The 13,798-nt window shown below is 38.8% G+C and overlaps 1 protein-coding gene across 1 annotated transcript in view; it reads right to left on the bottom strand.

Annotated features, from left to right (window-relative positions):
- The window catches only part of ADAM17 (ADAM metallopeptidase domain 17), a 74,593-nt gene that overhangs the window by 35,245 nt on the left and 25,550 nt on the right, over positions 1-13,798 (bottom strand). The window contains 3 exon segments of the mRNA XM_023511807.1: positions 764-853; positions 4,178-4,311; positions 7,031-7,199. Of these exon segments, the coding sequence (XP_023367575.1) occupies positions 764-853; positions 4,178-4,311; positions 7,031-7,199 (393 nt within the window).

Raw genomic sequence — 13,798 nt, forward strand, 5'->3', positions numbered from 1 at the left:
TTTTTTTTTTTTTTTTGAGACAGTCTCACTATGTCACCCTGGGTAGAGTGCCGTAGCGTCACAGCTCACAGCAACCTCAAACTCTTGGGCTTATCCAATTCTCTTGCCTCACCCTCCCAAGTAGCTGGGACTACGGGCGCCTGCCACAATACTGGGCTATTTTTTGGTTGTAGTTGTCATTGTTGTTTAGCAGGCCTGGGCCGGATTCGAACCTGCCAGCTTTGGTGTACATGGCTGGTGCCCTAGCTGCTGAGCTACAGGCACCAAGCCAGTATCTTTAATTATTCTTAGCAATTTGAAACAAGTTTTGCCCTAAGACATAACAAAGATAACATCAATATATCACTGCTGGACTTACTCTATTAATAGATTACAAGGAGATATTTAGGAAAAAAAAGCCTTATTATGGAAATTTTCTAAGGACTCAACAATATGTACCAGGATTCTAACTAAAGGCTTAAAGCATAATTAGAAGAAAAAACAAAAAACTACAGGAAATGAAAGGGCCATAAATTAAGAGAAGGGAGAGAGCATGGTGTCATTAAAAGACTTTCTGCCTAAGATGAGCCTAAGGATAGAAAACTTCATAATGTAAATTAATTAATCTCACAATATTGCACAACTTATCAGAAAAAAATAGTTGGCATTTCAGAATATTTATTTATAATTAATGTTCAAAATAAAGTTTTTGGGTTTTGAGTACAGGTGACAAATATTTACCTTACATAATTAAGTAATACAAGCCATATCTACTGATAAATACCTGCTCTATCTGTATTCCATAGCCTTTAAAACCTGCATTGTCCCATGAAGTGTTCCGATAGATGTCATCAACTCTATCAATTAGCTCTATCTGTGTGTGTAAAAAAAAAAGACATGAAATAGCTCTTGACCACTCTTTGCAATATAACATAACATCTGCAGGAATAAAATTTAGCTTAGAGAAAATGCCATTGTGAAAAGTTCTACTATTACAAAAAGTAGGTATTAAAATATTACTCTTTATCATCGACATCTCTAACAAAGTATTCCTATCAGTTAGCCTCAAACTTAGCATTGTTACCTTATTCATCAAACAAGTTTTTTATAGTAATGTTTTAAATCTATATTTTTTTAAACAAACGTTATTTGGGTTTAGTATCCTTAAAATATATACATTTTACCCCAAATTTCAGGTAATCTACAGCATATGGAACCAAAATAACAAGTAAAACCCTTTTTAAAAATGTCATTCCAGTCAACTATAAAAAATAAAATTTAAAAATCAATCAATTTACCTAAAGCACAGGTGACACTTGAACACTGGTTTGAACGGCATGAGTCCACTTACATGTATTTTCTTCTACTTCTGCCACCCTAAGACAGCAAGACCAACCCTTCCTCTTCCACCTGAGCCTACTCAGCATAAAGACAATAATGATCCACTTTCACTAATGAATAGTAAAGACTATTTTCTTTTCCTTATGACTTTTTCTTTTTTTTGAAATAGGGTTTTGAATACAAGTGACTTGCTTTTGCTCAGGCTGGTCTTGAACTCCTAAACTCAACTGATCCTCCTACCTCAGCCTTCCAGACTGCTGAGATTACAGGCATAAGCCAACTGCCCAGCCTTCTCCTTATGACCTTTTTTTTAGTTGTTGAGACAGAGTCTCACTTTCTTGCCCTTGTAGAGTGCCATAGCGTCATAGTTCACAGCAACCTTAAACTTATCAGCTCAAACGATTCTCTTGCCTTAGCCTCCCAAGTAGCTAAGACTACAGGTACCCACCACAACACCTAGCTAGATTTCTTAGAGATGGGGTCTCACTCTTCCTCGGGGAATCCACCCACTGTGGCCTCCCAGGTGCTAGGATTATAGGCATGAGCAACAACACCCAGCCTAACTTTCTTAACAGCATTTACTTTTCTCTAACTTACCTTATTCTGAGAATATGGTATATAAAACATGTAACACAAAAAATAAGTGTTAATCAATTGTTTTCTTATTGGTAAGACTTCTGGTCAACAGTAGAATGTTAATAAGTAAGTTCTGGAGGGGAATCAAAAGTTACCTGTGAATTTTTAACTGCACAGAGGTGTCAATGTCCTCAAGCCTAGGGTTGTTCAAGGGTCAACTATATTCCCTTCTAATAAGTATTCCACCTTCACTCTATCTCTCAAACACTTTCCTCCTAAAAGGCAGTGACAGATAACTGCTAACTCTATTCCTTCACTCTCACCGAATAAGTTCAGCACTGACAAATGGGTAAAAAGAAGCCCAGAAGGACTGAAGCTCGTTTAACAATCCTCATTCTATTCTTTGATTCACAAAGACTGGGGCAGGAAGGACAGCATAATTGCCAAGGACTACAAAGAAAGAACAAAATGCTAATTACCTATCTTTTCCTCAAAGAGAATATTCTGCTTTTCAAAAACTGGGTTGATGAGATTTGTCTCAGCAACTGTGAAGCAAGTTACAGGTCTAAGAAAGTACTCTTTGCTTATAAGTAACAGTAAGAAAACCAATTTTTAAGACTAGACCTCTCATCATATTAGTAGTTATAATGCAATGAAAAAAGAAGTAAACTATGAGGCGCCCCTAAAAAAAAAAAAAAAAAGATAATAAGAGAGAAGCTTTATCCAAGAAAGAATCCTTCTTACAGAGAAACAAGACTTAACAATGACTCCTACTATCTTCATAATAAATTCACTTGACATAGAGGGAATGGAAAGAAGGGTGAGGGAGGGTATGAATAAAATGGAGAGAATGGGAAAGGCCAGGCAATGAGAAAGACATCTTTACAGCACAGGGCTCTTAGTTTATGAATAGATGCATTCTCTTTTGTTCCCTCAACATTTTGATCAGTGCCAAGTTACCACGACAGATGAGATCATACTAGCAAAAAATGTCAATGAAAAATGATTCCCCTTGGCAGCACCCGTAGCTCAGTCTGTAGGGCGCCACCCACATACAACGAGGCTGGTGGGTTTGAACCCGGCCCGAGGCAGCTAAAACAACAATGACAACTCCAACAAAAAAACAGCTAGGTGTTGTGGCAAGCACCTGGAGTCCCAGCTACTTGGGAGGCTGAGGCAAAAGAACTGCTTAAGTTCAAAAGTTTGAGGTTACTGTGAACTGTGACGCTACAGCACTCTACCCAGGATGACAGCCTGAAACTCTTGTCTCACAAAAAAGAAAAGAAAAATGATTCCCTTAACTTCAAAACTAACAGTTAATGCTTAAAAATCCAGGATCAACACTTCCTTTTTCTTTTTTTTTCTCTTTTGAGACAGTTTCTTTTTTTTTGAGACAAAGCCTCAAGCTGTCACCCTAGGTAAGAGTGCCGTAGCATCACAGCTCACAGCAACCTCCAACTCCTGGGCTCAACTGATTCTTATCACCCTCAGTAGAGTGCTGCAGCATCACAGCTCACAGCAACCTCAAACTCTTGGGCTTAAGCAATTCTCTTGCCTTAGCCTCCCAACTAGCTGGGATTACAGGCACCTGCCAGAATGCCCGGCTATTTTTTTGTTGTAGTTGTCATTGTTGTTTAGCAGGCCCAGCTGAGTTTGAACCCACCAGCTCTGATGTATGTGGCTGGTGCCCTAGCCACTGAGCTACTGGCACTGAGCCAATATCAACAATTCTTAAATAATTCCTTTGTATCTCTGCCCTAGATTTAATTATGACTGTGAAAGTCCCACATATTTCACACAGTTAAAGTCTAATGATTAACTCTTTATTACATGAACAAAACTGACCTTCTTCTCTGAAATACACATATATGCAAAACAGTATCCACAGGTTTATGTAAATACTGGTTTGTTTTTTTTTACTCTAGAGCATATATCCACACATGTGACATTACAGGTTCAGTTCATTACAGCAGTGATGATTTTAAAGAGCTCATCTCTATAAAAAAGGACTGTATTATAACCTTTCCCCAAATAGAGTATGCACAAAAATTCTAATGCACAGAAAATATTTGTTCAAAGGTAAAATGGATTTTCATACATTTAAAACTATAATTTCCATATAGTAATATAAAAACCTCAGAGAAAATATTTTAGGGCAACAACAGAGCATCTGGAACAAATTTGGTTTCATTAAGTTTCAAAGTATCACAGCCTCCTCTTAAATAGAATTTACCCACCCACATGAATTTTTTGCCCACTTTATGGAACATCAAATACTTACTAAGTAATTTGTAGTTGTACTCTCTTCCCCTCTGCCCATGTATTTATAAAAGCGATGATCTGCCACCACCAACAATTTACATGTGTTCTTCATGGGATTGGGATCAGCTCTTCTCTTCACCCGATGAACAAGCTCTAATATGAATTTGTATGCACTATTAAATCAAAATTCATCAAAACAAGGAGTTTTTTATAGTAATGCTTTATTTATATCTAGTATATATTTGAAATAAACATTATTTGAGCTTAATATCCTTAACAACAACAACAAAAAATTTAGAAAAATAGGAAAATGAAAGACAGGAAAATAAAAAGTAATAAATATGTGGTTTTAAAATTCTAGAATGCATGCCAGGCCCAGTGGCTCATGCCTATAATCCTAGCACTCTGGGAGGCCAAGGCAGATGGATTGTTTGAGCTCAAAGTCTGAGACCAGGCATTGTGGCGGGCGCCCATAGTTGCAGCTAGTAGGGAGGCTGAGGCCAGAGAATCACTAGAGCCAAAGAGTTTGAGGTTGCTATGAGCTATGGCACCACAGCACTCTACTAAGAGGACAAAGTGAGAACTGCTCTTAAAAAAAAAAAATTATAGAATTCACTGACTGTGGTCAGGCAGTAGGGCAAGTGCAGTTGTATTAAAAATATATATATACATATATACAGGCTCGGTGCCTGTGGCTCAAGTGGCTAAGGCGCCAGCCACATACACCTGCTCTGGAGGTTCGAATCCAGCTAACAATTGATGGCTACAACGAAAAATAGCCTGGCGTTGTAGCAGGCACCTATAGTCCCAGCTACTTGGGAGGTGGAGGCAGGAGAATCACTTGAGCCCAAAAGTTAGAAGTTGCTGTGCGCTGTGATGCCATGGCACTCTACCCAGGGCAACAGCTTGAGGCTCTGTCTCAAAAAAAAAAAAAAAAAAATACACACACACACACACACACACATATATTTTATAAATAAAAATAAAAAATAAACTTATAGAATTCAGCTGGGCATGGTGGCTCATGCCCATAATCCTAGCACTCTTGGGAAGCTGAGGCAGAAGTGCTTAAAGCCAGGAGTGTGAGACCAACCTGAGCAAAAGTGATGCTCCCCACCCCCCGCCATATCTACAAAAAATAGAAAAATTAATAATTGGGTGTGATAGTACACACCTATAGTCCCAGCTACTCAGAAGGATAAGGCAGAAGAATTGCTTAAGCACAGGACTGAGCTATTATAACACCCCACTACACTCTAGGTCAAGTGCCAGAGTGAGACTCTGTCTCAAAAAATAAAATTAAGGGGATTGGTGCCCGTAGCTCAGTGGTTTGGGCACTGGCCACATACACTGGGGCTGGCAAGTTCGAAAATGGCCCAGGCCTACTAAACAATAATGACAACAACAAGAAAAAAATAGCCGGGCATTGTGGAGGGCGCCTGAAGTCCCAGCTACTTGGGAGGCTAAGACAAGAGAATCACTTAAGCCCAAGAGTTTGAAGTTGCTGTGACCTGTGACGCCACAGCACTCCACTCAGGGTGCCAAAGTGAGACTCTATCTCAGAAAACAAAATAGTAATAATAATGACAATAATAATTAAGGCCAAGCACAGTGGCCCACACCTTTTATTCCTAGCACTCTGGAAGGCTGAGGCAGGTGGACTGCCTGAGCTTACAAGTTTGAGAGTTTGAGACCAGCACTGAGCAGAGTAACACCCCATCTCTAAAAATAGCCAGATGTTGTGGCGGGCACCTGTAGGCCCAGCTAGTTGGGAGGCTGAGGCAAGAGAATCACTTGAATCGAAGAACTGGAGGTTGCTGTGAGCTATTACACCATATCACTCTACCAATGGTGACAAAGTGAGACTCTGTCTCAAAAAAAAAAAATTAAGTGACTCCTTACTTTTTAAAATACGAATACTTAAAGTGCTTAACAGAGTAAAACATTCACCTATTGATGGGCTATGAAGCCATCAGTCATTTTCTTTTAGAAGAAGTTTACGAACTAACCAAAGAAACAGTAGGACATCTTTCAGCCAAGCTCAGGGGCTCATGCCCATAATCCTAGCACTCTGGGAGGCCAAGGTGAGAGGCTCACTTAAAGTCAGGAGTAAGAGATCAGTCTGAGCAAAGCAAGACTCTATCTCTACAAAAAACAAAAAAACTAGCTAGGAGTGGTGGTACGTTCCTATAATTTCAGCTACTTGGATGGCTGAGGCAAGAAGATTGTTTGAGCCCAGGAGTTTGAGGTTGAGGTTGTTGAAAGCTAGGCTAAGGACACAGCACTCTAGTCCAGGTGCCAAAAAGAAACTCTGTCTCAAAAAGGGGGGGGGGGGCATCATTCTAATCAAATTAAGATTCTTTTATATTAAAATGCTAGCAATATTTTCTAAGTACTTCAAAAATAAGGACAATAGAACACCTCTTCAAAATGCTTGTTTTGTAAATGACCCTAAATATCGTAAGCTCCATCCAGTTCTGTTCAATAAATAAATGACCTAAATAGATCTGCCCCCAAATTGACAAGTTTCTTGCATTCCAAACAGTATATAGATCTTTCTTGCTACCAACTTATTTCTTATAAACACTAAAGATTATCTTTCAACAGTATTTTTATCTTCCTTTAGATCATTCAACTTCCCTTTTCCCCAATCGTCTTTAAAGTCCAATCTTTACTGTGCTCATTAACTGCTAGTGTTTTCAACTCTTACACAAGAGACAAAAGAAGTAGAATTTCTGGAACAAAACTCTATTTTCAAGCCAAAAAATAAGTTACTTGATAATCATGTTATTTTTAAATCAATTAACAGCCACCCCACTGGAGAAAATTGGAATACGCTTGCTTCTTATTTGAAATATGTTTTAAGTCTTACCTTTAGAGGGCTCTCTGTCTACTAGGCCTTTTGGAATCAACTCTTCATTATCCACTTTTAAATAACCACACACTTTTGGAGACTCCAAACGTGAAACATTCTTGATATCTTCAGATTTATAAACTAACATCCTTTTGTCTTTGGTATCATTAATAAATCTCCAAAGTGGCTAAGACAGAAAATACATATAACTGAGATCAAAAATTAAGAATTGCTAAACTCTAAATTCTTCCAACATTCTTTGTTGCTTCTTACATAACATTCATTTCTAAGTTAAGTAACTGAATAGCAATGTATATAAAATAAATCATTTCTATTTTTATCATATAGAGTTTCTATGTTGGTAAATAAAAACATAAGAGTGAATGTATTCAGTTGTATATGAAAAATGCACAGATTATGAAATCTTCTAGAGGCTCCAAAAGAGAAAATGCATATCCTTTTCCATTCATTCATATAAAAATATCATCTGATGCTTACTGAACACTAGCAATGTTATAAGTGAGGTGATATAGCTATGAAAGTCAGAAAAGGTTTCTGTTCATGTGGCATTTTCATTATGGTTTCCTTAAAATTCAAGTGTCTGACAACTTTTTACTATGCTAAGTTTTATGCACAGGAGGAATAAACATATACAGTAGAACCTCCACAGTTGACCACCTCCCTGCACTGACCACTTCCTTAAGCTGACCTAATTTTTATAGACTGGACATGTACCACATGTACACTAACAATACAACAGGCCTAGTTCCTTATGTTGACCACCTCCATATGTTGACCCGTTTGTTACAGTCCCTTAAGTAGTTAACTTACAGAAGTTCTACTATACTTTCATGAAAGAACATCCAAAACTTGCAACAATATGCCTGAAAATTATTGGTTTCAGAGAAATTTTTTTTAATCTGCATTCATAATATTGCAAGGACAGGGTAAATCGTAACTAAAGTACTCCAATGGTTAACCAAGTCAAAAAGATGTTTCTGTTTTTACAAAACAAAGGTCTTCTCTTTAAAGACACTGGTCTCATCAGAACCAGGCAGTTCATAAGGAACATACAAAAAAGTTATTTATATTATCTGTCAGGGAAATGCAAATCAAAACCACAATGAGACACCACTTCATACTCTCCATGATGGCTATAATCAAAGATCCTCTCATAACTCTGAGGATGTGGAAGAATCCAGAACCCGCATATATGCTGACGAGAATGTAAAATGGTGCAGTCACTTTAGAAAACAGTCTGGCAGGTCTTTAAAAGTTAAAAATAGAGAACCATTTAACCCAGCAATTTTGCTCCTCCTATATACCCAAAGAAATGAAAACACGTGCCTGTATGAAAACCTACGCACAATATTCACAGCAGCACTGTTAGTCGTAATAGAAATGAGAAGCAATACAAATGTCCATCAACTGAGGAATGAATAAACAAATGTGGTCTATCCAAACAATGGAACACTATTTAGCAATGAAAGATAAAAGAAATACTAATACATGGGACAGCGCCTGTGGCTCAAAGGAGTAGGGCGCCAGCCCCATATGCTCAAGGTGGCAGGTTCAAACCCAGCCCTGGCCAAAAACTGCAAAAAAAAAAAAAAAAAAAAAAAGAAAAATACTAATACATGCTACGACATAGATGAACCTTGAAAATACAGGGTGTGTCAAAAAATGTATACACATTTTAAGAAAGGAAAAATTGGCTCGGTGCCTGTGGCTCAAGTGGCTAAGGCACCAGCCACATACACCTAAGTTGGGGGTTGCTGTGAGCTGTGATGCCACGACACTCTACCCAGGGGGACAGCTTGAGGCTCTGTCTCAAAAAAAAGAAAGGAAGGAAAAATTGTACCTAAAATTATTCTTTATTTGTATTTTTATTTTAAGACAGTCTCACTTTGTCACCCTTTATAGAATGCCATGGCGTCATAGCTCACAGCAACCTCAAACTCCTGGGCTTAAATGATTCTCTTGCCTCAGCCTCCCAAGTAGCTGGGACTACAGGCACCCACCACAACACCTGGCTATTTTTAAAACCTGTGAGCTCAAGCAATCCACCCACCTCAGCCTCCCAAGTGCTGGAATTACAGTCGTGAGCCAGGGTGCACAGCCTTGTACCTAAAATTAAATTGTAATATATACCATTAATGTTTATTATCTTGTATTTTTTTTTTCTTTTTGAGACAGAGTCTCATTATGTCACCCTCGGTAGAGTGCTGTGGCATCATAGCTGACAGCAACCTCAAACTCTTGGGTTTATGCGATTTTCTTGCCTCAGCCTCCCAAGTAGCTAGGACTACAGGCGCCCACCACAATGCCTGGCTTTTTTTTTTTTTTTTTTGGTTGCAGCTGTCATTGATGTTTAGCAGGCCCAGGATGGGCTCGAACCTGCCAGCTGTGGTGTATGTGGCCAGCGTCCCACTCACTGAGCTATGGGTGCCAAGCCACCCAGCTATTTTTAGAGACAAGGTTTCACTCTTGCTCAAGCGTTTCTCTTGCCTCAGCCTCCCAAGTAGCTGGGACTACAGGTGCCTGCCACAATGCCCAGCTACTCTGGCTCAGGCTGGTCTCAGTCCTGTGAGCTCAGGCAATCCACCCACCTAGGTCTCCCAGAGTGCTAGGATTACAGGCGTGAGCCACTGCACCTGGCCTATCTTGCATTTCTTATAACTGCAGAAGCCAAACATGATTTGATTATTACAGTTTTAATATAGTTTTTTTCCTTTCTTAAAATGCCTATAAATTTTTTTGTCACCCTATTAATCTAAGTAAAATAAGTGACACACAAAAGACCACATATTACACCACTCAATTTATATGAAATGGCCAAAATAGGCAAACCTAAAGGGACAGATTGGTGTCTGTCCTACTGCTAGGGCTGTGGGAGTGAGGGAGAAAGGGGGAAAGGAGAGCTAACGGGCACAGAGTTTCTTTTGGGGATCATAAAAATGTTCTAAAATTGTGGTGGCCTTTCCATAACTCTACACATACACATATACTAAAAACTACAAAGCTGTATACATTACTTGGGTGAAGAATATAGCATATGGATAATATCTTTATAAGGCAGTTAAATACATACACACAACCCCTTCTTTTGTAATTCATGTATGAGGTAGATTTAAGAAATAATGGTAGTTGGGCATTGGTGGCAGGTGCCTGTAGTCTCGGCTACCTGGGTGGCTTAGGCAAGAGGACTGCTTAAGCCCAAGAGTTTCAGGTTGCTGTGAGCCAGGACACCACAGCACTCTACTGAGGGGGACAAAGTGAGACTTTGTCTCAAAAAAAGAAAGAATCGTTATAGAATCTCAGGACTGGCAGAGACCTCAAAAATTAACTAATTCGGGCTTAGCACCTATAGCTCAAGTGGCTAAGGCACCAGCCATATACACCAGAGCTGGTGATTTCAAATCCAGCCCACGCCTGCCAAACAACAACTACAACAAAAACAACAACAAAAAATGGCCAGGTGTTGTGGTGGGTGCCTATAGTCCCAGCTACTTAGGAGGCTAAAGCAAGAGAATCACTTAAGGCCAGGAGTTGGAGGTTTCTGTGAGCTGGGACACCACAGCTCTCTACCAAGGGTGACAGCATGAGGCTTTGTCTCAAAAACAAAACAAAAATTAACTAATCGAACTCCTGGGCCTATAAGAATCTTTCCCATTTAGTAAAGCTTATTTGGCCTATGAATAGGAGAGAAAAAAATTTTCTTTTGGATCAAACATTTCTAAACTCACACTGATTGTTTCCTAGTATAGCCAGTCTAGTATAGAAAAGGACAGCAGGCTCTGGGATCAGAGAGACCTACCTAAGTTCAAACCTCAACCATACCTCACTATTAACCTTAGGACAAAGTTAATAACCTGAGCATAATTTCTCTCATTAGGTAAAGGAGTGATAACACTTAACTTGAAGATTACATAAGATTATAAATCTAGTTATATGTTAAGATTTCAAAAACAGGTAGATGTTAATAATAAAAGCTAATCCTATTACCAGCATTACTAATATTGTAAGTTGCTAGGAAAAAAAAATCATCTGATAAATAACCTAAATAAAAAGGCAGGAACCTTGACTGCCTCCTGAATTGGGGAGGGGAACCTGTAAAGGAGGAGAGGAAGCAAACATGACATTACAGCACCACGTGATTAACGGTTACAGATTATTTTTTTTAACCTTTCTGTAGATTTGAACATTTAGTTGGGGAGAAAAAAAATTATTTTCATGATTCAAATTTAATCTAGCCTTATCTACATAAACAGTAAGCTATGGTAAAATCAGTGATGGCTTAAGATATTTAATGATGATGTCTTAACAATAAAATATAAACATTTTTTCTGCCCAGTTATGCATACGATTTTAATTCAGATGAATAAGGATTTTTACATCAAAGTAAGCATAAATAAGGACTATAAAATAAATAATATGAAAATCACCATTCTAAGTAATAAACTATTTTTTCAATTAAAAATTATTATTACTACTCAGGAGGCTAAAGTGGGAAGATCATTTGAGGCCAGGAATTTAAGACCAGCCTGGAAAACATAATGAAACCCCATCCCTAAAAAAATATTGTTTTAGGCTCGGCGCCTGTGGCTTAGGTGGCTAGGACGCCAGCCACATACACCTAAGGTGGCGAGTTCGAATCTAGACCGGGCCCGCCAAACAACAATGACGGCTGCAACCAAAAAATGGCCGGACGTTGGGGTGGACGCCTGTGGTCCCAGCTACATGGGAGGCTGAGACAGGAGACTTGCTTGAGCCCAGGAGTTGGAGGTTGCTGTGAGCTGTGATGCCACAGCACTCTACCCAGGGGGACAGCTTGAGGTTCTGTCTCAAAAAAAAAAATTGTTTTAATTAGACAGGTGTGGTGGGCACTTGTCTAGTCAGGGTGAGAAGATTGCCTGAGCCCAGCCTGAGCAACAGAGAAAGACCCCATCTAATAAAAAAGTATTATTACTATTAGTCTCTTACAAAAGTCCCTGAAGGTTTGATGAGTTTACTTTTAAGTAACCACCTAACAGTGACATATTAATTATACTCATTTTTGTACTTAGTAGAACAAAGTATAGATGGAAACAGAATTCCTAATTCTCCAAATAGAAATATCTGAAAAAATGAGGAGGCTCAGTGAACTTGAATCCTAAATGTAGATATTCTGAATTAACAATTAATAGAATAGTCTGTTGTAAGGAAATAAGCAGATACGTGCAACTGTGGCAAAAATAATGCTATGTGTATTACCACACTGTTTTCTCTTTCGGGGCTCATAAGACCACTCTTTCCTAGCCTCCTCTGTGGTAGGTCAGAGACAAAGCATTCTAGAACAGGAAGGCTACTTCCACGCCTGGCCATTAATGACATCCTGCGTGATTCTCTAGTTCTGTTTCCCTTCTGTGGCAGCTGCAGAGAACATGTGTCCAACAGTCAAAGCCACGAGGTGAAGGAGGACTACCTAGTCCACACCCAGCCTGAAGGAGTGAGAAATAAACCTGTGTTTTGTTACGCTACTGAGATGTGGGAGTTCATATGACGCCCTGGCACACCCTAGAGCTTCCTACAGTTTCCTACTTTAACTTCTCTCACTATTACCTATCACCCACACTTTCCTACTAAATACATGCCCCATAAAGGTATGTCCAAGCCTGTTCATTACGGCATATTTTATTTCAAAAATTGAAAGCAAACAATTGAGCATCAACAGAAGATTAATTAAATAAGTGGTACAATATTTCAATGGGCCAACAGGCAGGTTTCATTAAAAACCCAACTTTATGGCTTGGCGCCTGTAGCTCAAGCAGCTAAGCCACCAGCCACATATGCCAAAGCTGGTGGGTTCAAATCCAGCCCAGGCCTGCCAAATAACAATGACAACTACAACCAAAAAATAGCCAGGCGTTATGGTGGGCGCCTTTAGTCCCAGCTACTTGGGAGGCTAAGGAAAGAGAATTGCTTAAGCCCAGGAGTTGGAGTTTGCTGTGAGCTATGAGGCCACAGCACTCTACCCAGGGCAATAGCTTGAGGCTCTGTCTCAAAAACAAACAAAAACCAACTTTAGATCTATATTAACATGAAAAGAAGTTCATAATTATACTGTTAAATAAAAAATAAGACAAACCATTTATATTATATGGTTCTAATTTTGTAGGAAAAAGCAGTCTCCATAACTGTATAACAGTCTTACACCTATTTATGTGTGTCTATATATATATGAAAAATATATAAACTTGGAAGGAAGTTTGTCAAAATGTCCATAATAGTTATCTCTCCAAGAACAACTATTTTCTAAATTTTGCAAGGAGCAAGTATTTTTAAAATAAAGTTATTTTTAAGAAATAAATTGATTTTGAAAAAACAAACCAGTTTAAGACACGCAAGTGATTTATTTGCCTATTCTTTTTTTTTTTTTTGAGGCAGAGTCTCAAGTTGTCACCTGGGGTAGAGTCCCATGGCATTATCACTCACAGCAACCTCCAACTCTTGGGCTCAAGGGATCCTCTTGCCTCAGTTTTTCTATTTTTTTTTTTTTAAGCTGTCCTGGGCCGCCACCCTCGGTGTATGTAGCCAGCACCCTGCCAAGTGAGCTATGGGCACCGCCTGCCTGTTCTAGAATGAATACATTTATAATATTAGCCTTTACTTTGTACTAAATTTCTAGCTCTGATAGGCTAGATTCCCTGAACATTGCCATTAAATAGTTTAAACATTAACAAACCATAACACACTGCAAGGCCACAGATTTCCTTTTCTTTTCTTTCTTTTTTTTTTTTTTTTTTT

The sequence above is a fragment of the Otolemur garnettii genome, unplaced genomic scaffold, assembly GCF_000181295.1.
Source record: "Otolemur garnettii isolate 467f Iridium unplaced genomic scaffold, OtoGar3 scaffold00022, whole genome shotgun sequence".
NCBI lineage: Eukaryota > Metazoa > Chordata > Mammalia > Primates > Galagidae > Otolemur > Otolemur garnettii.